The 24,699-nt window shown below is 55.4% G+C and overlaps 1 protein-coding gene across 4 annotated transcripts in view; it reads right to left on the bottom strand.

Annotated features, from left to right (window-relative positions):
- SORCS2 (sortilin related VPS10 domain containing receptor 2) overlaps positions 1–24,699 on the bottom strand; it is a 548,409-nt gene that overhangs the window by 209,883 nt on the left and 313,827 nt on the right. For all 4 annotated transcript variants that reach the window (XM_054485673.2, XM_054485672.2, XM_063663495.1 and 1 more), the window contains exon 3: positions 7,313–7,412. In XM_054485673.2, the coding sequence (XP_054341648.1) occupies positions 7,313–7,412 (100 nt within the window). The remainder of the gene's footprint in view (positions 1–7,312; positions 7,413–24,699) is intronic.

Genomic DNA, 24,699 nt, shown 5'->3' on the forward strand with positions numbered 1-24,699 from the left:
GGCCATTCTTTATCATGACCACATCGCCTCTGCCAAGTGGAGGTTTTCACTTTCTGCGACACTTTGAGCTTCTTAAAAACAAAATTTTCACTTGATTCATTGCTCAATCCTGAGTGCTTAGCACATGGCAGTTCCCCCACAAAGACACGGGCAAGTGAGCGGAATGAGGGAAGAGGTGAACTCAGGGAGATTTTGTCCTAACCCTGTGCTTCTCATATCTGGGGTCAAGGGCCCGGGTGATATGGTGGGTGGGCCAGGGTGTCCCAGGACTTGGCCTTCTCCCAGATCACCAGCTTGACATAAAGATTTTTTGGTGAAAATATGTGTGTGTGTGTGTGTGTGTGTGTGTGTGTGTGTGTGTGATTTTAATATTCAAGCCAACACTGATATATAATGGAGTAAGATGCAAATTCACATAAATTTTTCATATAAAACACGATGCTTGGAAGAAATTCCATGCCTGGGCCAGCTCCTCTGGGCCGTGCCTTCACACTTCCCCGTGCCACGGGGTTTCTGGGGCCAAGTCGGAAGGAAACCTGCTGTCAGCCCAAAGCTGGTATGAGCATTGCAGGGGATGTGTGGGGGTCGTCAGGGCCCCCAGGGTCTCGGGTCCCACCATGACAATAGTAGGCCTGGCCAGGAGCAGCAAGGCCAGGGAGTGCTGATTCTACTGCAGGCGAGACAAAAATAAAAGGGAATTCATTTCCTAAGACAGATTGCAAAGTGGTCTCTAAGAAGCTATAAAGTGCTGCTTCGCCTGTAATTGTTGCTAAATGGACTCCTAATAGTATTCACATCTTCCTGCAAAACCTATCCATTATCCAATAACAGAGAGGCGGACCTGGCAAGGCACACACTCATGCAACCGCCCCTGTAAACAAAGTGATCTCTTCCCAATCAGAGTCACCCCGGTCAATCCTCTATTGGCTAAAGGCTGACTTTGCCCCCTTTTCTTCCTTTTGAGACAGTGTCTCACTGTGTCGCCCAAGCTGGAGTGTAGTGGCGGGATCATAGATCATGGCAGCCTCAACCTCCTGGGCTCAATCCATCTTCCCACCTCAGCCTCCTGAGTAGCTGGGACCATACATGCCAGGCCTGGCTATTTTTTATTTTTATCTTTTTATGTTGGCCAGGCTGGTCTCAAACTCCTGGGCTCAAGCAATGCTCCAGCCTCCGCTCTCAAAGTGCTGGGATCACAGGCGTGAGACACTGCATCCGGCCGCCCTTTTCTCATTCTTTCTATAAACTTGCAGCAGGGAGATTCAGTTTCTCAGGGCCCCACCAGACCCTCAGAGACTCTAGAAGGTTAGAGCTGTTTGTCCAGTTCACCTTTGCTCCCCAGTGCCCAGCAAGGGACCCAGTGCATAGTAGGTACATAATCTGTATCTGCTCTCTATAAGACTGGACAAAGGGAAGGGCTCTCTCTCTAGCACCAAGCACACAGCCCAGCACCTAGTAGGGCCTCACCCCCATATCTGCTGAATGGGTGGGTTTGAGTGTTGGGAGGGGCTTAGAGACCCCATTCAAGCTGCCCTCTCACCACGAAGATGGCCGGGGCACAAGGTAGATGGAGCCAAGTCAGGATCTGCCCACAGGCAATCCCTTTCATGGCTGCTACTCTTCTCAGAGGATCACCCTGGGAGGAAACCAGGAGAGGCTAGGATAGTAGAGCTAGAAGGGGGGTTGGAGAGCCTTCAGTTCAGCCGCCTCATCTAAGGGATGGGGAAACTGAGGCCCAGAGAGGAAATGGGATCTGCCCAGAGTTACACAGCTCAGCAGCCCTCAGACTGCGCCCGGTGTGCAGTAAGGAGCTGCCGATTTCTAGCCTCCAGCCAAGCGGGCCAGGCTGTGCTCGCGCAGACACAGGGAGCCCCACCAGCTCGCTAGAACTTAGCTGCAAGGGTGCCTCAGGAGCCCAGAGCATGACAAGGGGTACTCTAGGGGCTGGCAGACCTGGGTTCAAGCACCATGCGTCAGTGATTGCTTTTGTTCTCTTTACCGGCTGGGTGACCTTGGACGACTTTCTGAGCTTCCCTGAGCCTCCATTTTCTGCTCTGGGTAATGGAAGTGAACAAATGGTGACCTCGAGGCGGGCCCTGCCCCCACCCACACATCTGAGTATGGGGACGTCCACTTCTGGCCGAAAGTCTGATACACCGAAAATGATCACCGAGGGGGTAGCAGAAGGGATCAAGAAACTCCGAGTGGATAAGTTTCATGCAATGATAAAGGCCATTTTTGCTTCATATTACATTGAAATATCTTTCCCAGAAGCGCTCCAGCCCAGCCCATCACATCCTTCTCTCCTGAGTTCTGTTTGAGTGCCAGGGGCTGTGCATGGCTGAGGAGTAGGGAGGAATCACGCCTGGCCTCTGCCCCACAGTCATGGGCTCCTCTTGTTCCCCAGGACCACCATGCAGGTGTCTGAAGACCAGCTCTGTACCCACTAAGTCTCTTCTTCTGCCTTAACCAGCTTCTCTGGCTTGCCCCACTCCTTACTTGACATGTAAAGTCAAATTTGGTTTATGTGGAATCGTAACTGTGGCTTTTCTGCCTCTAAATGCATTTAAAACCAAATCAGCCCGAGTTCCCACTTGTTGCAAGACTACTATCAAACTGTGTGCCAGCTTGATTCTAGGTACCGTATATGCATTAACCCAGGTAATCCTTATTCACCATCACAATCCCACTTTACAGACAAGGAACTGAGGCACAGGCAGATTAGGAACTTGCCTGCAGTTTGTACCACTAGAGAAGGAACAGCGGAGCCTGCTGCCTGGAGCTCAGGCCCTCTGCTGCCCTTGGCCTCTGAGTCCACGTGCTCTCTGGCCCTCCCTGACCTGTGTCCCTAGCCCCACTCAGCACGTGGCCCGTCCACACCTCTGCAGACAGGAGCCAATGTTTCATTCCCCTGAGGCAGAAGCACGCTGCCAGGAGCATCACAGGGAAACATATGCCACCCTGTTAGTTAGATAACAAATCGCTGCCCTGGTTCCCATCACTGATAATTAATTTGTTCTCTAAACACAGAGGTGTGGGCAGGCCATGCCAACAGCAAGCAGCCTGACCCGGGCCCGGGGGAACCAGGCGGGTGCAGATCAGCAGGGCCAGGGCAATGCCCCCCATGCCTAGCACAGCCACCAGGTGAGGCCTCTGTTCCATGGCCACGTCTGGTCCCTCCAACAGACACAGCCCACTGGGGCCACACGTGTGAGGCTTTGTCACCCTGCAGCCATTTCCTAACCTAAAGTCTCAGATGGCTGGCCAAGAAGGCCTCAGTGTTTCCCTCTAAGGGTAACGGTGGGTCACACGAGTAACTCATGGGGCCTTCCCTTGGGCCAGGCCCTGATCTGAGCACTTGACAAGGAGCACCTCATTAATTCCATCAGCCTTACAGTGTAGATGCCGCTACTACCCCAACTTCACCAATGAGGAAGCCCAGAACAAGGGCGGTTCACACTTGCTCGAGGTCTCAGAGTGGGTAGGCTGCAGGGCCAGACTCAGACCCAGGCACAGGCCCCTATGCCCCAGCCAGAGAAGCCAGGGGTCAGCCTCTCATCCCATTCCCCTGCCGCTCCCCGGTGCCCCATGTCCGCTGCACCCTTGACCCCCCACCATTACTGCCCTGCCTGCCTCCGAGACAGCAGTTCCTACAGCATCAGGGGCTTTGGAAGCAACAAGTTCAGATTCAACGAGGCCCTTGGTGGGCCTCCTGGTGCCTCCAGCCTAGGGAATCATGGCCTTCTGGAGAGAGGGTCAGTTTTGTCCTGTGGTGAGGAGGTGGCCAGGGAGAAGTGAGAACAGGCCCAAACCGGGGCACCCAGAAGCCCAGCCCTGTCTGCACCTGTGACTTTGCTCTTGCCACCTGGGGTCCAACAGGAATCAGGATCGGTGTGTCAGCAGGAGGAGGAGGGCCCACGGGAGGCCAGTTCTATCTGGGTGGCTGTGGGGTGGGCAGAACAATGTGGGTGAGGGGAGAGCAGCAGCCCCGGCCTCCCTACTCCCAGCCCCACCCCTGCAGCCCCTCCTCAAAACAGCGGCTGCGTCAGCCTCCCGTGGCTGCTGCAACATATCACCACACACTCCGTAGCTTGAAGCGACAGAAATTCATTTTCCTCTGGCCATGGAGGGCACAAAGCTAAAGGCAAAGTGTTGGCAGGGCTGGTTCTTCCAGAGGCTCCAGTGGCAAGTCCATTTCCTTGTCTTTTCCAACTTCTTTCCAGAGGCGCCTGCTATCCTTGGCTTGTGGCCCCATCCAGGCCCTGCCCCAGCCTCTGCTCCATCTCCCAGCTCACCCTGCAGCCCTGGCCCTCCTGCCACCCTCCACAAGGACCCTGTGATGACACTGAGCTGAGCTCACTCAGACAACCCAGGAGAACCTTCCCATCACAACATCCTCCACTTAATCCCATTTGCAAAGTCCCTTTTGCCATAGAAGGTGACATTCACAGGTTCCAGGGGTCAGGACTGGGACATCTTTGGGGGCTTCTCTTCAGCTGACAGTAAACGGTAATTTTGAGTGAGGCTCTGCCAGGCACTCACCTGTCAAGCCCACCCTTGATCACTGTCCCCTTTACAGGTGAGACACCTGTGGCTCCCTGATGGGGGGGACCTGGCAGAGCTGGACTGAGGATAGGGACTCCCTAGCGCAGGCACCGTCCTCTACACCACCCTGCAAATGCAGTGTCTGCACCCAGGCAAACCCGATGCGGCTACAGTGTCCACTCAGCAGCACACACTGCTGTTTGTGACACTCACTCATTCACTCATTCATTCATTCCATTCCTTTAAAGTCAGCTGAGCCTCTGTGCTGGGTGCCAGGCCACCATCAGACCCAATCCTGTACCCACAGTGATATTTCTAGGCTAAATGTCCAAACTGTCCTGGCTCTGAAATCCAGCCTGTGCCCAGGGATTCAAATAACCTGTCTCAGGGCTTGTCTGCTTTCAAGACTACAGATACCTCCCCAGTGCCGCCTGCAGAGGAAGTTCTGCTGAGCACCCCACATCGGAGCCCCAGCCTTTGGCCTGCACAGAAGGCCCAGTGCTGCCTAGGAACCCCTCTGCTGACCCCCTGTGCATTCTATGTATCATCTCATGGGCCCTCCCACCTGCCTGCATTACAGGCCAAGAAACTGAGGCTCAGCGGAGGCCATGGCCATGTCCCCAGGTTGTTCCGTGCAGAAGCAGCTCTGTCTGACCTCACACTGTCTGGCCCAGTCTCCATGTGACGCCTTTCCTGACCTCAGGGCCTCAGAGTCTCTCTTGGTTCCGTTACTGCCCCTGTTGCCTTGCCCTTCACATTTCCAAACATAGACGTGGCCTGCGGGGCTGACCCTGGAGGTACCATCACATCCCAGGTGCCTGTGGACCCTCCTAGCTGGTGACCAGATGGACAGGAGCGGAGTGTCCCCTGCATGGAGTGGAGAAAGGCAGCCACTGGAAGGCTACCAGGACCGGATCGGGTGGATGGACAGGAACTCGAAGCTGGGCCAGGAGGTGGGGGGCGTGGCCTCCTCCATTGCCAGCTGGAATCTGGGGTCAGTGTGGGCCCTCATCTGGGTCAGCGCCAGCCCCCAGCCACTCGTCTTTGTCTCAAATTTGAATCACAGCAACCTCAGGAAGAAGGGGTGATGGCTGGGCTGGAAGGCAGAGTGTCTGCCCCTGCTCCCATAGGGTTTGGGTTTTCCAGCAGGTACAGGCCTCATCGCTGCCAAGCCTGGACAACACCCTCCACCCTCAGCTTTGGGCTCGGTGAAGCTGGGTTCAAATCCAAGCCCCCTGCCCCACCAGGTGTGAGACTGAGCAAATCTCACCTCTCTCGTCAAATGTCCTGCCCTGGAAAGGGGGATAATGATGCCTCCCTCTTCGGGCCATTGTGGGATGGAAAGAGATCGGGTGTGTGAATCCCCAGGGCTGGGGCTGGGAAGAAGCAGGGGCTGGCTGAGGTCAACCCACCTCTCTTCCCTACACACCGAGACATGGCCTTCCAGCAGGCGCCTCTCGTGTCCCCAGGGCCAGGTCTCCCTCACCTCCCCTCTGCACCCCTCCCCACCTCTGCATTCCAAGTCTGTCCAGGTGGAAGCTCCTACAGCAGAAATCAAGAAGAGAAAAAAACAAAACAAAACAAAAACAGCAAAGCAACCTGCTTTAGGAAGAGAGAGGACATCCCATGAACAAACATGGCTGAGACCACCGAGACGGCCCAATCAAGGCTGCACGCATCTCAGCTCCCCCCGTTCCATAGGCTGCTGCTGCCAGGCCTGTGGTCTCAGCAGAAGTTGCTAAGCTCCAGTGCGCCCAGCTCCTCTGAGCCCTTGTGAACCTGCCACCAGCACAACCATCGAAACACTCCAGCACCCTTAGAATCATCACCATCCCACATGACTCCGTTTCTGGATGTTCTGTTGATTCATGGACATTCTCACAGACTCCAAGCTGCTCAAACCTCTCCTTCAAAGTCACCATTAGAGCTGAGCACAGGGGCCTGTGTGCCCACCTCATGCCGAGCACCATGCAGGGACTCTGGGTGCCTGATCCTAGAGCTCACGATTCCCTGCGCGAGGTGTGGGTGACATCCCATTTGAGGAAACTGAGGCACAGAGAGGGGAGCTGGGATGCAAACACTGGTCTGAGTCCCTTTCTGTGACCGCGAACTGCTTTGCTGAATGGAGTCAGGTTCACAAGACAGCTTTGCCCTGGTGCCTCTGCCGACCTCCATCTAGGCTCGGGGTGGGCCAGGACACAAACACACGTTTGCAGGAGGGGTCTTCTCACAGAACCCACGGTGGGTAGCCTCGGAAAGACCCCTCTCTCCTATTGTATAGCCAGCCAGAGAGCAAAGTCGGGAAGTTCCCCCAGACCCAGGAAACAGCAAGGAGAGCTTAGACGGAAATCATAGCATAATCAAAACCAGATCAACAACTAACTTCTGAAGAACGGGCCTGCTCAGCACTGCCTTCCGAGGGCTCCCAGCCCAAGACAGCTGCTGCTTGCTCTCTCTGCTTCCAGGCCCACAGCTCCTCCCTGCTGTGCCCTGATGGATGTGTGCCCCCACCCCAACCAAGGGGAAGACAAATGTACCCCAGGTATGCAGGCGGCGCCTTCCTCCAAAGCCTGGCCTCTGGTTTAAAGCACAGAATGGTGCCAGGTAGCACCGGGAAGGGTGGCAGCGAGAGCTGGGAGGGAAACATCTCACATTCCGGCCTAGTCCAAAGTAGGAGACAGCAGGCAGGGCAGCAGCTTCCTTGCTCTGCAGAGTGAGCGGCACAAGCCGAGAGCCAGAGCGGCGGCCACCCCCGGCCAGCACCTACCTTCCTCTTGTTGGTCGGGCAGATGTAGAAATTGTCGATGACGGTGGTGACACCAGGCTGGAGGGTGAGCTTGGTGTAGGACGTCCCGAAATCTGACGACCTGGGGGAAAAGGGGGATAGCCATCAGCCATGTGCCCTCCAAATGTGGCCTTCATCAGCCTACACGGTGTCCAGCCCCTGCCCTGTGCCCGTGCGGGCAGAGTGCCCCAGCCACCCTGAGTACAGTCCTGGGCACTCTGCCTGGGGGCAGTGCATCCCGACAAGGCAGGAGAGGAGACTGGGCTTTCTCAGGAACACTGAGGACTCACGCAGGTGTGGAGCTTAGGTCCAGAGCTAGGATCCAAAGTCAGGTCCTTCTGACTCCAAATCCCAGCCAGTCATTCCTCCCCGATGCCTCCTACGTGCCGGGCAGCTCTAGGTTACCATATGCATCTCACAGGTGACCAGAGGAGCCTCCAAAGGGATAGTTCACTGCCTGAAATCACTTAGCTAATAAGTGGCTGACTCAGGATTTGACACTGGCCCGTCTGATTTCAGGCCGATGGCTGTGCCGAGGCGTTCCTGTGACCTGTCTGCTTGCCTCTTTCCCTCTCTGGACTCTGAGCTCCTCCAGGGAGCCCCATCCTCCACCCTGGCCACCACCTGCAGCACAGGACGGTAGGGGACCGCAGGCGGGTACCAGAGTTCGGGCAGCTGCTGGAAATCAGACCCCAAGCACTGTGGCCGCCCTGGAGTGGCGTCTGCTGGGCTCGTGCTGGGAGACAGCGCTGTCCACTCGGTACCTCCTTTGGTAAGGCCTTCCTGGCCAAGTGAGACTCTGAGAGTACACTGAGCTTTTTACAGCGCCTCGGCTCCCCAGCGAGAAGAGGGAGATAAGCCACAAAGGCAACTTCATATCTGTTGTTTGGAAGCCATCCATGCATCAGGACATGGAATTAATTCTCCATTGAAGATTAAGTCCCAGAGATCCTAAAACCAACACCTCTTACCATCAACCATTAAAATACACTGGGATTGCAGAATATGCCCTGACTGTACTGGAGAGGATCAGAGGTGCTCGGGGAAGCATTTCCCATCTCATCTCTGCTCTATCAATGCAGTCCAGACACAGACCCAAGGTGCGGAGAGGCACAGGGGTGGAACACACAGCCGTGGGGCTCCTGTCGTGGGCAGCATGCCTTGTGGGGCTTCCCCATGTCTGGTCACTGCTGAGATATGCTGAGCTCAGGGGACTGGGGGCAACTCCCCAGCTTGGTTAAGGGGACCTTGGGCTGGAACGAGGCTTCAGTGCTCCTGCCTCAGACCCCAGCACCTGGCTCTGAGCCCGGCCTGCGCTGACGTGTGTGGCCTGACTGTGAGGCCAGTGCTTCTCAGACTCACCCAGTTTGTCCCCTGGGGGCCGAGGGGACAGGCCTGGAGCTGCTTTAGCATAAAGGCCCCACCCCACTGGGAGCTATTTCACACCCTTCTAGAGCACACCCTTGGTGGTTTCTACATGGAGACGTTTCCTCCCTACATCTTCAAGTGAACCTGAGGCTCGGGTCACAAGGTTCCTCCTAGGCCAGGACAAAGAGCAGACCCCCAACCCCCAGCCCTCTAACTCCCAGGGGCCAGCCCCTCCCCAGGATGGCGGGGGGCCTCAGGACCTGTCTGGCCTCTGTCTGCCCCTGGCCTCCCCAGGGAGGACCAGGCTGGAGCGAACAAAGAAGCCCAGTGGAGGTGTAATTAGGACGCACTTACTCTCAAACCTCAGAGAATTGATTTTCTTTGGGAAGGACACAGGGAGAAGCCCATTAGCAGAGGATCGATCTGATCCAGAGACCCAGAAAATTCCAGGGCCCTTGCAGAAACAAATGGTTGTGTTTACAAGCCTGACACATGGGAAGCCTCCCCTTCCTTCCCCACCCTGCTGAGCCATCTCCAAGACCTGCCTATCGATCCTGCCTCCCAAATACCTCTCAATCCTCTCTTCCCTTCACTCCCGGCTCTGCTTGCCTTAGCCCAGCATCTAGCCGGCCTCAGTCCTGCTCCCCGCCCTGGGCCAGAGGAGCCTGCTCACACCTGCAAACTCCAGAGCTCCTGCCAGGTGTGGCCTGCAGCAAGGAGCCTGCAAGCAAAGCCCCTGCTCTCTAGGAATGTCTGTTCTAGGAGGGCAGATGGAAGGAGGCAGAGGGACGATAAGGAAAGAAGCAAAAATATAACAGCATCAAATGCGATGAGGGTGGGAAGAACAATCAACAGTGTAGGGGTGCGGGTGGAGGGTGAGGGAGGGGTGGTGGGGCCACTGGGGTTGCAGACAGAGTGGTAGAAAGGCCCCTTGGACAAGGTGATGTTTGCGCAGAGTCCGGAAGGAAGGAGAGAGGTTGTGCCTGGCTGGGGAAAGTCATTTGGACGGGCTTGAGTAGTGTTCCCCAAATTCCTGTGTACCCAGAACCCATGAGTGCAGACTAATTTGGAAACAGGGTCTCTACAGATGCAATTAGTGAAGATGAGATCATGCTGGGTGAGGGTTGGCCCTGAGCCCTGTATGGCCAGTGTTATAAGAATTTGGAAATTGGGACACAGACACAGACACAGAGAAGGCCGCGCACAGACGGAGACAGAGAGTGGGGTGATGCGGCTGCCGGCCAAGGGTACCAAGGACCCGGGCAGCCACTGGATGCTGGGAGAGAGGCAGGGAGCAGAGGCTCCCTCAAAGCCTCTGAAAAAAACACTTTCAGACTTCTGACCTCCAGGATCCCGAGAGAGAGATCGCCACGGTGGTACTTTGTGATGGCAGCTGCGTTCCAGGTACAAGGGCCCTGAGGACAGGGCAGGCAGGTCCATTTAAAGCCCAGTCCTGGCCAGGCACGGTGCCTCATGCCTGTAATCCCAGCACTTCGGGAGGCCAAGGCCTAAAGTCAGGAGTTTGAGACCAGACTGGCCAACATGGTGAAACCTCATCTCTATTAAAAACACAAAAATTGGCCAGGCGAGGTGGCAGGTGCCTGTAATCCCAGGTACTCAGGAGGCTGAGGCACGAGAATCTCTTGAACCCAGGAGGTGGAGGTTGCAGTGAGCTGAGATCACACCACTGCACTCCAGCCTAGGTGACAGAGCAAGACTCCGTCTAAAAACAAAAAAAAGAAAAAAAAAAAAAAAAAAAAAAAAAAGAACTAGGAAGCCCCCTCACCCTGCAGACAATGCAAACCCAATTCCTCAGATATCCACAACTCCCAAGTCCAACTCCTGCAGACACTAGGAACATTGATTCACCCACTCACCCATTCATTCCCTCTATTTGTTTAACTTTTTATGCTTTAAGGCCCATACTATGGGCCTAGGAATCCAAATTCACCCCCTCATTCAAATTCTTTCATATGATGTGTGCATACTGAGTACCTGCTGTGTGTCTCATCACTACACTGAGTCTGGAATCCATGGGCAGCATGGACACTGTGCCCTGCTCTCATGGGGGTGACAGGCTGGCTGGTGTTGGGGGGAGAGAGAGAAGAGACAGAGAGAGAGCACAAGCAGACAGACACAGCAGCCAGGAGCAGCGATGCCAACAGGCACGTCCAGAGAGTCCTGGGAGACGCTAAAGGGGACATCAAACTGAGGGGGTCCGGGTGCCATCCTCAGCCCCCCAGGCTGCCCCCACTGCCAGATCTAATCCATCACTGACCAGCTGACTTTTCCTCCTAAAGCTTTTAAATTCCACCCCTACATCTCCCTGTTCACCTTAGTCTGGGTCCCCTTCCTCTCCCATCTGTGCATGAGGAGCACCTGGCATGAGGGCCCCAGGCTCAGCGGAGGGGGCGCAAACACTGGCAAGCTAACTTCACCTGGGGGGGCCTGTGTGATTCCCATGGCTGCTGTAACAAAGGCCCACAGACTGAGCGGCTTAAAACCAGCCACATTCATGATCTACAGTTCTGGAGGGCAGGAGACTGCAGGGGGTCTTACAGGGCTAATCAAGGTGTGGGCATCTCCTGGAAGCTCCAGAGGAGAACCCACACCCTGCCTCTCCCGCCTGCTAGCGATCTCCTGCAGTCCTCACCCTGAGGCCCCTTCTCCCCACTGCAGAGTCTGTCGCTCCACTCTGCTTCCCATCACAGCGCCGACTACCACAGTCTCACGTCCCTCTGGCTCCCTCCTTGTGATTACAAAGGCCCCATGAGGATAATCCAGGATAATCCCAAGATCCTTCATTTAATCCATCTGCAAAGTCCCCTTTGCCATGTAAGGTAGCATAGTCACAGTTTCCGGGGATTAGGATGTGGACGTCTGTGGGAGGCACTGCTCTGCCGACCACAAGTGGGCATTTGAGCCAGGTCCGAGGTATGCGTAGGAGCTGGTTCGGGAGCAGTGTCCCCGCGTGAGCTGTGAGAGACAACAGGGCGGCCGGAGGTGGGTGGGGCGGGCGGTCCCCAGGGCCACAGAGAGGGCTGGACCCGAACTGTCGGGCAGCACCACTGACCCGCAGGGCCGCCTAGCACTAGAAATAGGGTGAATTCATTCGAATGGAGTTGCCCTGGGACTATGAAATATACACTGATTTCAGAGACTTAGCATTAAAAAGCATGTAAAATATTTCATTATAATGTTTATATTGATTACATGTTGACATAATCTTTTGGATATATTGAGCTAATTAAAAGCTGCGATTAAAATTAATTTCACCTGTTCTTTATTTTAACCCACAGGCTTTATTTCTTAAAGCAGTTTTAAGTTCACAGCAAATGGAGTAGAAATGAGAGCGTTCCCGTACACCTTCTGCCCCCACCGTCAGTGCCCCCAGCTGAGAGACTCGCTCTTAGAGGGAGGCCGCCCTGACACGACGTTATCACCAGAGTGCAGAGTTCAGGTCAGGGCTAGCTCAGGGGCTCCTGAACTCTATGGGTCTGGGCACCTGTAGAATGACAGGCCCCCCCACTGTGGTATCATACGGAGCAGCGTCACTGCCCCAAGAATCCTCTGTTCTCCCCTGATTCATCGCCCCCTCACCGCCCCACCCGCCTCCTGGCAACCACCGATCCTTTTATCATCGTCATAGTTATGCCTTTTCCACAAGGTGACCTACTTGGAATCCTAGAGTTCACAGCCTTTTCATTTGGTTCCTTTCACTTAGTGATATGTATTTAAGGTCCTTCCATGCTTTTCCATGCCACCTGTTTCTCTTCACTTTTTAATGTGGCCACTAGAACATTTAGAAAGACCCCATTGGCTCCGATTCTATTCCTAAGGGACATGCCAGTCTGGACAATGTACCAAGGTGGTGGGCATCTTCTGAAGGTGTGGGGCTCTGCAGTGGATGGGCACGTGACCCCTGGAAAATGTAGTCCCAGCAGATGAGCAAGTGACCATGTGGAATCTGCCTGAATGGAGCCTGGGTCGTGGCACCTGCGTAGCAGGGCTCATCATTACTGCTGTTTGGGAAGAGTGCTGCAGCTGCAGGTGGGGACAGGTGACTGAGGAGAGGACAGGTGTGAGGAGGGGACAGGTGACTGAGGAGGGGACAGGTGACTGCAGGAGGGCATAGGTGACTGCAGGAGGGGACAGGTGACTGAAGGAGGGGACAGATGACTGCAGGGGACAGGTGTGAGAGAGGACAGGTGACTGCAGGAGGGGACAGGTGACTGAAGGAGGGGACAGGTGACTGAGGTGGGGACAGGTGACTGCAGGAGGGGACAGGTGACTGCAGGAGGGCACAGGTGACTGCAGGAGGGGACAGGTGACTGCAGGGGACAGGTGTGAGGAGGGGACAGGTGACTGCAGGAGGGGACAGGTGACTGAGGAGGGGACAGGTAACTGCAGGAGGGGACAGGTGACTGCAGGAGGGGACAGGTGACTGCAAGAAGGGACAAGTGACTGAGGTGGGGACAGGTGACTGAGGTGGGGACAGGTGACTGAGGAGGTGGAGGAGTGAGAGGAAGGATAGGATGTAGGCCCAGGAAGTGGAGTTGGCATGATTTGGGGCTGCCCGAGGTGTCAGGCTGAAGGAGGAGACACCAGGTGACATGGAAGATGGGGTGACTCTGCTCAGGTGCCATGCTGCTTGGGGAAAGGTGGAGGGCTGGGCTGGGAGTCAGGACTGCCCCTGGGTGAAGCACGGTTGGGGGGTCTGGGCTCATGTCCACCCACTGCTGCTCCCTGGGCAGCCCACTATGGATTTTAGCATTAGTTTTCTTCTTTGAGGCATCAGAGGATTGGAATCAGGCATCTCCAGGGTCCCAATCAACAAAAAAGGCTGTGACCACACACCCTTAACCTGCAGGCACCCCGCAAGTGTCCCTGTTGTCCGGCCTCCCAGAACCCCTTTCGAGAGACCTGAAAGGGATCCGTTCTTCCCGGAAGCCTCTTGCCCGGACTGCGTTTTCCTGGTGGGCAACTCAAGTGTCTCTCTCTCACTGCATTATTTCCTCTGAGCATCGGCTTCTCAGAGAAGTAAGTGTAGCCAGGATGATATCTAATGATATTTCCTCTGAGCATCTGCTTCTCAGAGAAGTAAGTGTAGCCAGGATGATATCTAATGATGAAGATTTATTGCAAGGAACGAAGCTGGAGAACGCCCAGCAGGCCTGCCCAGCCTTTGCCTCTCCCCGCACTGTGTCAGAGAAAAGGAGGACCCGAGTTAAGCTCCCGCTCTCTGGAACCTGCCAGGTTTCTGTTGCAGACCAGGGGTGCTCGGGGGACAGGATCCTCAATGATGGATACCCTCGTCTCTCTATGGGGAGCGTGTTTCTCTCTGCGGTGAACTCACCAAGCTTGGACTCTAGGAAGAGTTCAGACTCTTGGATCGTGGTTAGAAAACCTGAAACTGGCTGGCGAGCAGTGGCGGCGGGGTGGGGAGGGGGCTGCCCGACTCCAGCAGACAGCTCAGGGTGCTGGGAAGGCCAGGCTGGTGGGAAGAGAGATGCATTTAGGAGGCACTGCCACACCCCACTTCCTTTCCTGGGGAAAGAACAAGGGCGGCAGCGCTGCTTGTCTGGCCATTATTCTAAACTCTAAACATCACTCCTTCGAAGACCATGAAAAAAAACAAAACCCACAGCAGCCTGTTGACCTCTTCCTGTGTGTTTTCAATGTTGTGCAAGCAACAAGACTCAACCAGACAAGGCAATTCTAGAGGTGCACTGGAGAGGGCAGGACCAGGGCGTGAGTTGAGGTGATGGGTTAGGGTCCCAGGCTGCTGTGCAAATACCACAACCCGCGTGGCTTGTCCCCTTCACAGTTCTGGAGGACAGAAGTCCAAAGTCAAGGTGCTGGCAGGCCCCGAGCTCCCTCTGGAGGCTCCAGGGGAGGATCCTCCTGCCTCTTCCAGCTGCTGAGGGCTCCAGGCGTCCCTCGGATTGAGGCTGCATTGCACCACTCTCTGCCTCGATTTCACATTGGATGTAGGGCCCACCCTTAAGCCAGGCTGATTTCACCTCTGTCTTTAGCTAATGACGTCTGCAAAGGCCCTGGATCCAATAGGGTCACTCCTGAGGTTCCTGGTGGACAGAGATTTTGGGGGCGACTCTATTCACCCCTCTAGAGGCAGTTGCACTGACTGAGCTTCTATTCTACATGAGGAAGACTCTGAATTAGCACCTTACCTGCCTACTTCATAAAATCTCCCTGCATCCCCTGGGGAGCTCCTGGTTTTCAATGAAGAAATGGAGACAGGTAGCGCATCACCCCCAGGAAGAGTTTGAGGCCGGCGGGAAACCCCAGGGGCCCAAGGAGGGAGCGGGCCTCTTGCTGGGACCACTGGAGGGCATGGTAGGCTTTAACTGTATGGCTTCGAGGAACACAGTGGAGCAGTGAGGGGCCTGTGTGACCCCCAGTGCCGGGCTGAGTGTCTGCGGGGCGCCGGGCTCAGAGCTGGGTGCTGGACGCAGCTAGGGGTCGATAGTCCAACCACATAACAGTGGCCTGTGGGCAGGGGCACTGAGGGCTGGTCAGCAGGGTCAGTGTGATGGACGCTGTGGCCCACTCCCCCTGGCTCACGGCGGACTGAGCAGAGGGAGGGAAGGGGTGCTGCCACCACCCCACATCAGACAGCTGGGCCTGTCTCTTAGCAGATCACCAGAGCACAGGACCCTCAGATCAACTCCAAACCCAGTACTACCCCCTCCTGAAGCCCATGCAGATCTCCCAACCAGAGTGGGGACGCAAGCCTCTACTGGCCAGGCACACAGCTGGCACTCAATAAATGGTTGCTGGATTCCTTTGGAGGTGCTCTGGGTGCCAGACCTGAAGGCTGTGTGACCTCAGGTGAACAGGTTTCCCTCCCTGGGCCACAGTTTCCCACTGAACATGTGGGAACTGGATTTGAGTATTTGAGTCTAAGCTCTAGCACTGACACTCGTGGATCGAATTCCTGTACGTCTTCCTTAGCGGTCCTAGTGGCTCCTGAGCCTGCCCTTCTGGGGAGGAATTCTCCCTAGAATCTCTGGACGGTGTCAAAATCCCTGGGAGAACTCAGCCTGTCTGGAAGGAAGAAAGGGAGGAGGCAGAGGGAGGAGGGAAATGGGAAGAGGAAGGAAAGGGGAGTGAAAGGGAGGAAGGAGGGAGGAGGGAGGGAAAAAGAGGGAAGAGGGGGAGGAAGGAGAAGAAAGAAAGGAAGGAAGGAGGGAAAAAGGGAGAAGGGGAAGGATGGGGGAAGAGGGAGGAGGGAAGAGGGAGGAGGGAAGAGGGAGGAGGGAAGAGGGAGGAGGGAAGAGGGGAGAAAGGGAGGGAAAAGGGAGAAGGAGAAGGGAGGAGGAGGAGGGAGGAGGGAGGGGGGAGGAGGGTGGTAGGTGGGAGAAAGGGAGAGAAAAGGGAGGAGGGAAGGATAAAGGAGGGAAGGATAAAGGAGGGAAGGAAGAGGAAGAGGAGGGAGAAGAAAGAAAGGAAGGAACGAGGGAAAAAGGGAGAAGGGGAAGGTTGGGGGAAAAGGGAGGAAGAAGAGGGAAGAAAGGGAGGAGGGAAGAAGGAGGGAGAAAAGGAGGGAGGAGGACGGAGGGAAAAGGGGAAGGGAAAGAGGAAGGAGAGGAGGAGGAAAACAGTGCTTACTGAGCGCCTCCCCCTCTCTGTGCCTGGTGCCGTCCCCCAGGTGACCTCCCCAGCATTCAGTAGCTGCATCATCACCAAGTTCTTTAACTGCACCCAGCAACTCAGGAGCTGATCATTCCAATCTACATTTATTCCAATTAAAAATAAAAAACCAGAGTCTAAAAACGGGCAAATAGAAACACGGAAGGCAAGCACAGTTGGAAAATTGCTGTCTGCAAATCGGCTGCTTAATTGCTGAGTGTTTGTACATATTCACTGTTTAAAAATGATTTAATGAAGCCATTTTCCTCCCCTATAATTACTCCATTGGCGGGGACATACGTGCAGTGCCCACTCCTCCTCCTCAGGGTGAGGAGCCCCTGCTCGCCCCACTCCCACTTGCGAACACGGAAGTCACACGCACAGGTGTGAAAGGCAGCACCCGCCTGCAAGCTCTGGCCTTGGGCAAGGCTTACACCTTTCTGACACTTAGGGTTTTTTTTTTATCTGAACAAAGGGTTAATGAAGTGGACCTCCTGTGCCTGTCCTGAGGATTCCAGAGGTGTGTGTAGAACACGCACGAAGTAGGAACAGAGTGTTGGGTGGGTGGCACCGCCTGTGTTACTGTGCCACTGAAGGGAAGTTGGTGTGCTCCAGCCTGTCCCCTGCTTACGGCATGGACCACCCCTTGCTTGAAGACGCAGCCGCTGTGTCCCTAACAGCTGCGAGGCTGAGTGCCAGCACCTGTTCTGCATTTGGCAGCTGCAAGGCCCCTTGAGTGGACCCCAGAACCCCTCTCGAGGGTACGTGTATTCGCACCTGCACTTTAATATATGGGGAAACTGAGGCCCAGTAGGAAAAGGACTTGCCCAAAGGGAACCCCAGACTGGGACCTCAGTCTCAGCAGAGGTGACAGGTGCTGCAGATGTGTTTTCCCAGGGGAATTCATTCTGAGCTTCGGTCGCATTCCAGTTCAGGCTAGGTCTGTGCCGTGAGATGAGAAGACAGATAGGCCACCGTGGCGTCCAGGACCCGATGGCTCCACAGAACCCGCAAAGAGAAGGCTTTGATTCGCTACCCAGACTTTCTAACAAACCCTCCCAGGATCAGAGAGGAAGAGGGAACTAAGGTGACACAGGGCAATTGTAGGGCAGTGAAGTTGTTCAAGAAAATTCTAGAAGGCGCTCTAGATTCTGAGTGTGAAAGGGGGCACTGGGCGCCAGTGAGGTGGGTGAACAGAGGGGAAGGAAATGCAGCCCAGCGCTGGAGGAGGTGCCCAGTGTCGGGGGCGAGGAGACTCTGCCAGGCAAGTCACCCAAATACGCGGCAGCAAAGGCAGCAGGATCCGAACCCCTGACCCACAGAGATACGGGGAGAGAGCAGGATGCCCTTCGGCATGAAAGCTGTGTGGGGAGGAGTTAGTGAGATCAGTGCCCACCATGCTCTGGACACCAGCAGAGGACAGAGTGAAGGGAACCTCACCGAGACCTCACAATCGCATCAGAACAGGAGGACACGTTCCCATTTCGATGTCCAGGAAACTGAGTTCCAAGGAACATTAAGTAACTCACCCAAGATTATAGAAACATCAGAAAACTCAGTGTTGGGCCATGCAGTGGCTCCAGGCTTGTCTTCTCTGAGCTTCCCAGGCTGTCCCCTGATCTGTGCAACATGCCCCAGAGGGGTTGGGGTGGCATGGCACCCACCCTGCATGTCCTGGGCACCTCTGACATTCTCCAACGCCAGCAGCTGGACCCTGACTGCAGCCCGACCCAGTGCAGGAGCCGTGTCATTTCACCTGTGAGTTACCCGTGGGCTTGGGCATCTCCTTAACTCCACCTCACCCCCAGACTCAGCCCTGGCAGTGTGCCCTGTGGGCGGAGAGGGCTGGCAGCAGCAGAGGCAACTGATTTTCTGTGTCTGAACCCACAGGGGCAGCATCCCAATGGCCACCCCCGGTGCCTGTGCACACCTGTCTGCATTCACGCCCTGAGCCACGTCTCCCAACCAGCCCTTCCACATGTGGGTTCAGCTGCCTGCCATGGCTTGCTGGTATTCTGAGCCCACTGGTGCTGGGGGCTGTGACACTCACTAGCAGATCGTTCCAGAATGAAGCTGGGCCAGGCGTAATCCCAGAGGACCCCTCCTCCACTGTCAGTGCCCCTGCCTGCAGCTTTTACTGACATCTTAGGGATGGAAATAGGGGCACGACCTCAGACATGACCCACAGAAAACCAGCGCACACCTCCTCACTTTACTCTTCGCCAACTGTGTCTCATTGACTGCATGAGAATCAGTCCTTTTCAGCGAATCCCTCGCTATCCATAAACTCCTGCAGTAACTGAACCCCTCCAGTGCCAGAGTTCCTTTCCAGACCTCTCCTGGCACCGACGCGGTGCCAGGCTGCGTCCAGACCAGGCACGCACATGGCTGGGCAGGGAACTTCTGCAGCCAGCGGTGCCAGTGCAACTGTACGAGCGGCTCAAACTGGGAAGTGAGTCCACACCGGTCAGCCAACAGCACCACTCACAGCCCCCGAGGGCCCTCATCGCCAGGGCTCTCCTCCTCCAGGCTGCCCCCCGCACCTCCTCAGGGGCCAGCACTGAAGGGGGTAAGCCTGGAACTGGCAGAGCAGGAGCCCCGGGGCCTAACTCCAGGCTGCCCCAGCTCCTTTACAAGTGACTGATGCTCCCTGCCACGGCTGCTTAACAGGGGAGCCCAGGATCCTGTGGTGCTGAGAGCAGGCACAGAGACCACTGAAATGCAGCTGCTGCTCTAGCACGGCAGGAGCCCCCATGTGCGCCCTCTGGGAGGCCCGGCCAAGGAGCTGCAGGGGCTGAGGGGGAAGGAGGAGCAGAATGGGTCAGACCAAGAGGTGTGGGTGCTGCGGGGAACTCCCCTGAGATCAGCCAGTGCTGGCTAAGGAAGCAGGTTGCTCCATGCCAGCAGCAATGAAGGGATGAGGGCAGAAGTTCTAGAAAGGTGATGAGCAGCCAAGTTTTACAGGCACAGGCAGCAGCGCTGGATGGTGAAAATGGCAGGCACAGCTTCACCGTGGCCGCCACGTGCTGGGTCTGTTCCAGACACTGGCTGGGTTGCTTCCTTAATCCCCATTCCAGCTCTTCCTGTGCAGACAGGGAAACTGAGACTTACGACGTGAACTCACTTGTCTGGGGTCAGAAAGGATGAAACGAGACTCTATTTGACTCGAGTTCCAAACTATGCATCTGCTATGGGCTTCCCGCTCTGTGGGAGGGAAGTGGCACTGTGGTTCTGGCTGGTTTTATGTCTGGAGGTCTTAAAATGGCACAAGGTGGGATGTTTGCAATGGCTCTTGTCCCAACTGATGCAGTCTTTAGAATTTGTGTATAACCATCCAGGGTGAACGAGGCCGAGCTCCTGGAAGTGCCCTGGTCATGCTCCCAGCACAGGCCGAGCTGCCAGTGCTCCCCTCGGCATGCAGGGCCTCGTCAACCTCCAGCAGATATGCCTGCTCTACAGCTGCTCTGCGAGCCCTCCGCCGGGCACACTTCCAAGAGCCACGGCGGGTGACGGAGCCACCCTCCAGCCCCATGCCAGCCAGCTGGGAGGCCAGAGCCTGCAAGCCCGAGGCTGCCAGCAGCAGCAGGTGTGGGGGGAGGAGGTGCCAGTTACCTTGGCAGCTCCCACAGGCAGCAGGTGCGAGGCTGAAGCTGTACTTGGCACTGTGTTGTGCCTCAATGTGAAGCAGCTGTCCGATGATCCGGACACAGCCCGCGACTTCTGGGTTAATTGGGAGAAGTTGCGTATGATGGGGGGCTGGCGGGGCAGGCTGAGTTTATGGCCAGGTAGAGGTGAGTCTCTGGCCTGACATGGTGGAGGGTACACAGGGGCTGAGGGAAAACCAGCGCTTGCCCATCGCTTTGCATTTGGTCAGGAAGGACACGTGAGCACCTCCTGTGAATGGACCAGGGGAGTTACTTCTTTCTCCCGCTGCGGGGCGTGAGTCACACTGGCCCCACGTTGTCCCCAGGAACCAACCTATTTGGGAGGATAGAAACCACTCTAAAACCCAGAGTGTTACTTCAAACAGGAGACCCAAATAGAGTGAGGCAAAGAACAACACAATGGAATTAGCTGGACTCTGCAGACCCCACGAGACACACAGCAAAAGAACTTTTGCACCCAGCAGCTGCCTTCTGTGGAGAGGACTTGCCTAGGAATTCCCAGCAGGAGTGAAGTGGGATAGGCTGAAGGACAGGGCAGAGCTGGAAGGAAGCCCAAAGAGAGTGCGTGTGAGCGGCCAAGTCAGAGACCAGAGATTGGGCTTGGGACCAAGCCCAGTGGGTTAACCTACCCTGTGACCTGGAATCTATCTTAGATAGAAGCATAGCAATCTACATACGATCAAATAAATGCCCTTCCTGATATGCTAACGTATCCTCAGTTCTTCTTGGAATCCTTTAAAAACAATGAAACAGTTGAGAACAACAACGCTAAGAGGAAGAAAAGAAGCTGCACCTTAACCATCCACCAGGTCCACTGCCTCCTCTGTTCCTGTCTAGCCCTGGTCCCTCTGTGAGCATATTTATAGTATTTCAGTTACAAGGTACGCACAGACCTGTGTTCTGATTTTATCACAAAATGCTCAGCATGTCCTGCCTGCTGTGTAATATTCCGTCCAGCATGTGTGGCATTATTGACAGGTCATTCCTTAGGCTGAACTTTTTCAAATCTGTTCTGCAAACAGAGTGCCTACCATGTGCTGTGCATGGTGGAAATCCACTTTTTTCTCTTGATTGCTGTGACAAGCAATGGTGCCCTTCGTGAACAACATTTTCATTATTTTAACTCCTCCCCAGCCTCTGTGTCCTGGGTAATTTCCCAGGGTTAAGCTCTAGGAGGGAGGCTCATCAGTGGGATGCTCTGAGCCTCCATGTAGCTTTTTAAAAAATGTCTTTTTAGATCCAAGAAACTCTTACAACTCAATATTTTTCAAACGAGAGCCTCCATTTACTCTTAGGGGGTCCTGGAACAAAATGATAACATTTTCGTATGCCATTTCCCAGATTATAGAATCTGACACTCTAAATTGATTTTTTGAGGCACTGTTGACTGTATTCGGTTTCTGCTGAAGGCAGTCCAAATGATGTATTGAGTGTTTTCAAAGAGAAGGAAAAAATGCCCAAGATACGAGCAGATGAGGTCAGAGCCATCTGAAAGGGAATTCTGCTTTAAAATGTGCATGATAATATTTACATATAAGATACAAAAATTCATTAGGAAATGAGACACAATTAACACAAACAACTGCCCCTCTCCGGAAAGCTCAGAGGATGCTTCAAGTCGTGTGACCGTGGAAACCCGGCTGAAAGTTTTGAGTGGGAAGATGTTATGGAATCCAAAACAAGGGATAAGTCAACGGCAACACTGACTAGCTAACAATGACACTGACCCACAGACATCGTCACCATGCGTGTCTTCAGTGTGTCTGATTAGAAAACTAAAGACAGCAGTAAAGCGGGTGGCTGTAGTAATAATCATGGCGATGACAAATCCCCTCAGTCACGCTTGTGTCGACTTCCAAGCGCTGGGCATGCTGGACGTGTTAGCTCGTTGAGTCCCTTCAACACCCAGCCGGGGGACTAGCACACTCCCACCTACCAGAGGAGGAGGGAGCAGGTGGAGGGGCTGAGCTCGAATACTGCAGCCTGGCTCCCGAGCTGTGAACGGGCCCCCCAGCAACATGCGGCCCCCACTCCTCAGCAGTAGCTGCTGCCTGAAGGGGATGATGGGGGAGGAAACTTCTCACACCTGTACCTGCAAACATGGCAGAGTGACAATTCAACTGCAGCTAGGACCATGCCGAGAAGGGGAGGCTCCCTTCCTGGTTCAGCTGCAGGCAGGGGATGAGCGTGGCCCAGTTCCTTCTGGGAACTTCATGCCGTGTTCCTGGAAAGCACCCTCTCCCCACACTCCCAGACTCCGTGCAGCCCTGACACCTGTCCTGCGTAAAAAGGCCAGGGCATTCCACCAAGGAAAAGAAGCACCGCGCCCGCCCCTCCGGGTCCCTGCCCACATGGAACTGTGTTTTGCAAGCAGATAAAATCTGCAGACACAATAGCCAAACACCCGGTTTCTCTGTTCCTCAGCCCACTCTAGTTGCCTCTCATCCCACGTGGTGCAAATCAGCCTCTGAACAACCTGCAGGGTCCCAGCACCTTCAGGATGAAGCCAGAGCCCCTAACAACAGGCCAGATGGGAGGAAAGGGAGGTTCAGAGAGGAGGGGCAGAGCCTTAGGAAGGTGAAAACAAGAGCAAGAGGCCTGCCGTCCCTCTCCACGCCCAGCCGGGCCTTCTCATTCCCTTTTTGCATGCCTGAAATGACCTGTGACACCTGTCTCATCATTGATGGATTTCCTCTCCTTGGAGCTGCCTGTGAGCTCCAGGAGGACCAGGACTGCATCTGACCAGCTCTCTAGCCACCTGTCAGCCCAATGCCCAGCATGGAGTGAGTACCAGTAAACGCGGGTGGAACGAATGCTTGAATGAATAAATGAATGAACAACACAGTGCCCACCCAGACACCATCGCGGGTACTGCTAACGCCCACTTGAGGTCCCAGCCCCTACACCCTGCTGCGAGAGCCAAGAGCACCCTTGAGACCTCTGGGCCTCCACTGGACCCCTCCCATGAGTGAGGACACAGGCCCAGAGAAGTGGAGTCACTTGCTCGAGGTGACACGGCAACCAAGCAGCCCCGTGGGTGACCTTAACTGAGGTCTCCTGGTCCTGAGGTCAGTGTTTCTCTGCCAGGGCTACTCCAGGCTGTGTTAGGCAGAGAGCTGCAGGGCAGATGTGAAAATCATTCCCCACTCTGACCTATGGTCAAGAAGATGAAATAGACTGAGCCCCTCCCACCTTGCGTGCAGCAGAAACTGGTCCGTGAATGCTGCTGGAGGGAAAAGCAATCAATAGCAAAGGCTTACGTCTGCAGGGCACGGGTGGGTTCCGAGGGGCAGCATCTGCCCCACAGCCTGGGAAGTCAGCAGGATGGACGGTGTCCAGGCCTCCTCCTCCTCAATGTGCAGAGGAAGCTGCTCCTCCTTCTCCACCCAGCTGCCCGCTGAGCCCTCGTGCCAGGCTCTGGGAGGACCCAGGGCTAAGGCTACAGCTCTGAGAAGACACCGGCTTGCCCAAGGCCACCCAGCAGAGCTCGCAGACCTGCTCCAATGCCCTGTCTGGCCCCAGCAGATGGCCAGCCCTAGGGAAAGCCTCATCCTCCCGTGACCCAGTCTCCCAGTGGGCGCCTCCATGGTTAATGACATTATTCCAAGACGGCCGTGTGTGCCCATGGCTCATGTCAGGCTCCTGTGGAGGAAGTATGGTGACAAGCTGTGTGACCTTGAGCTGGCCACTCTACTCACTGGACCTCAGGCATCCCTTCTGTACAGTGGAGGGAGCCATGCCTCCCACTCAGAGTTATCCCCAGGGTGAGATGCAGGGAGCCTCCCCACACAGTGACTGGCTGGGACGTGGCGGGTCACCTTCCTGCCCATCCCTCCCAGAAGCAGAAGGCCTCTAGCAGCTGAGCAGTAAACGGTTAACTGACGCCACAAGTCTGGGTTGTCCACGCCCTTCACATTCCAAAGGCTGGCTGGCCCCTGACCATTCCCGGGAGGTGACTTCTGAGCCCTTGGAACATCCTGCCAGTTAAGAGTAGCTTTGCTTACCAGGGCCCCAGGCCATGTGGACAGTCTATGCCAACAGTCCCATTGATGGTGGGGGCCCTGAACCGCCTGACATACAGCCTCACCTCTGGAGGGGCTGAGATCAAGTTCAGCCACATGGGCCTACGTGACTGACCTGAAGTAAAAACCCCAACACCAAGGCTCACAGGGGTGTCCCTGGTTGGCAGGTACCTCATGGTGTCATCAACATCACTGCTTCAAGTTAAGCACTGTCCGTTGTACACCCCAGGAAACGTGACCTCCACGCAGGGTCCCACCTCAGGGCCTTTGCATGTGCTCCTCTCCTTCCCAGACACCCCGTGGGAAGCCCCTCACTGCATGCCAGTGTCTGCTCTGCCATGACTTTATGACCAGCCCTGCCATGACTCTACCAGGGATTCTGCTTGGCCTCTATTCATAGCACATATCGCTACCTGACAACAGGCCTGGATTTTGTTTTGCTATTGTCCGTCTGCCCCTCTACAGTGTCAGGTTGCCGGGGGCAGGAGTGCTGGTGTCTGGTCACCCCACACCCCAGGAAGCAGCAGCAGCCTCTTCCCGCCCTGAAGGACCAATTGCTGACAGCTCCCTTTGGGTTTTGTATTAGGTGTGAGCCAGGCCCACCCAAGGGTGCCTGAACCACCTAGTCAAGTCTTCCTTCCCTCGATGCTGTATGCGGCAA

This window comes from Pongo pygmaeus, chromosome 3 (assembly GCF_028885625.2).
Source record: "Pongo pygmaeus isolate AG05252 chromosome 3, NHGRI_mPonPyg2-v2.0_pri, whole genome shotgun sequence".
NCBI classification, from domain to species: Eukaryota; Metazoa; Chordata; class Mammalia; order Primates; family Hominidae; genus Pongo; species Pongo pygmaeus.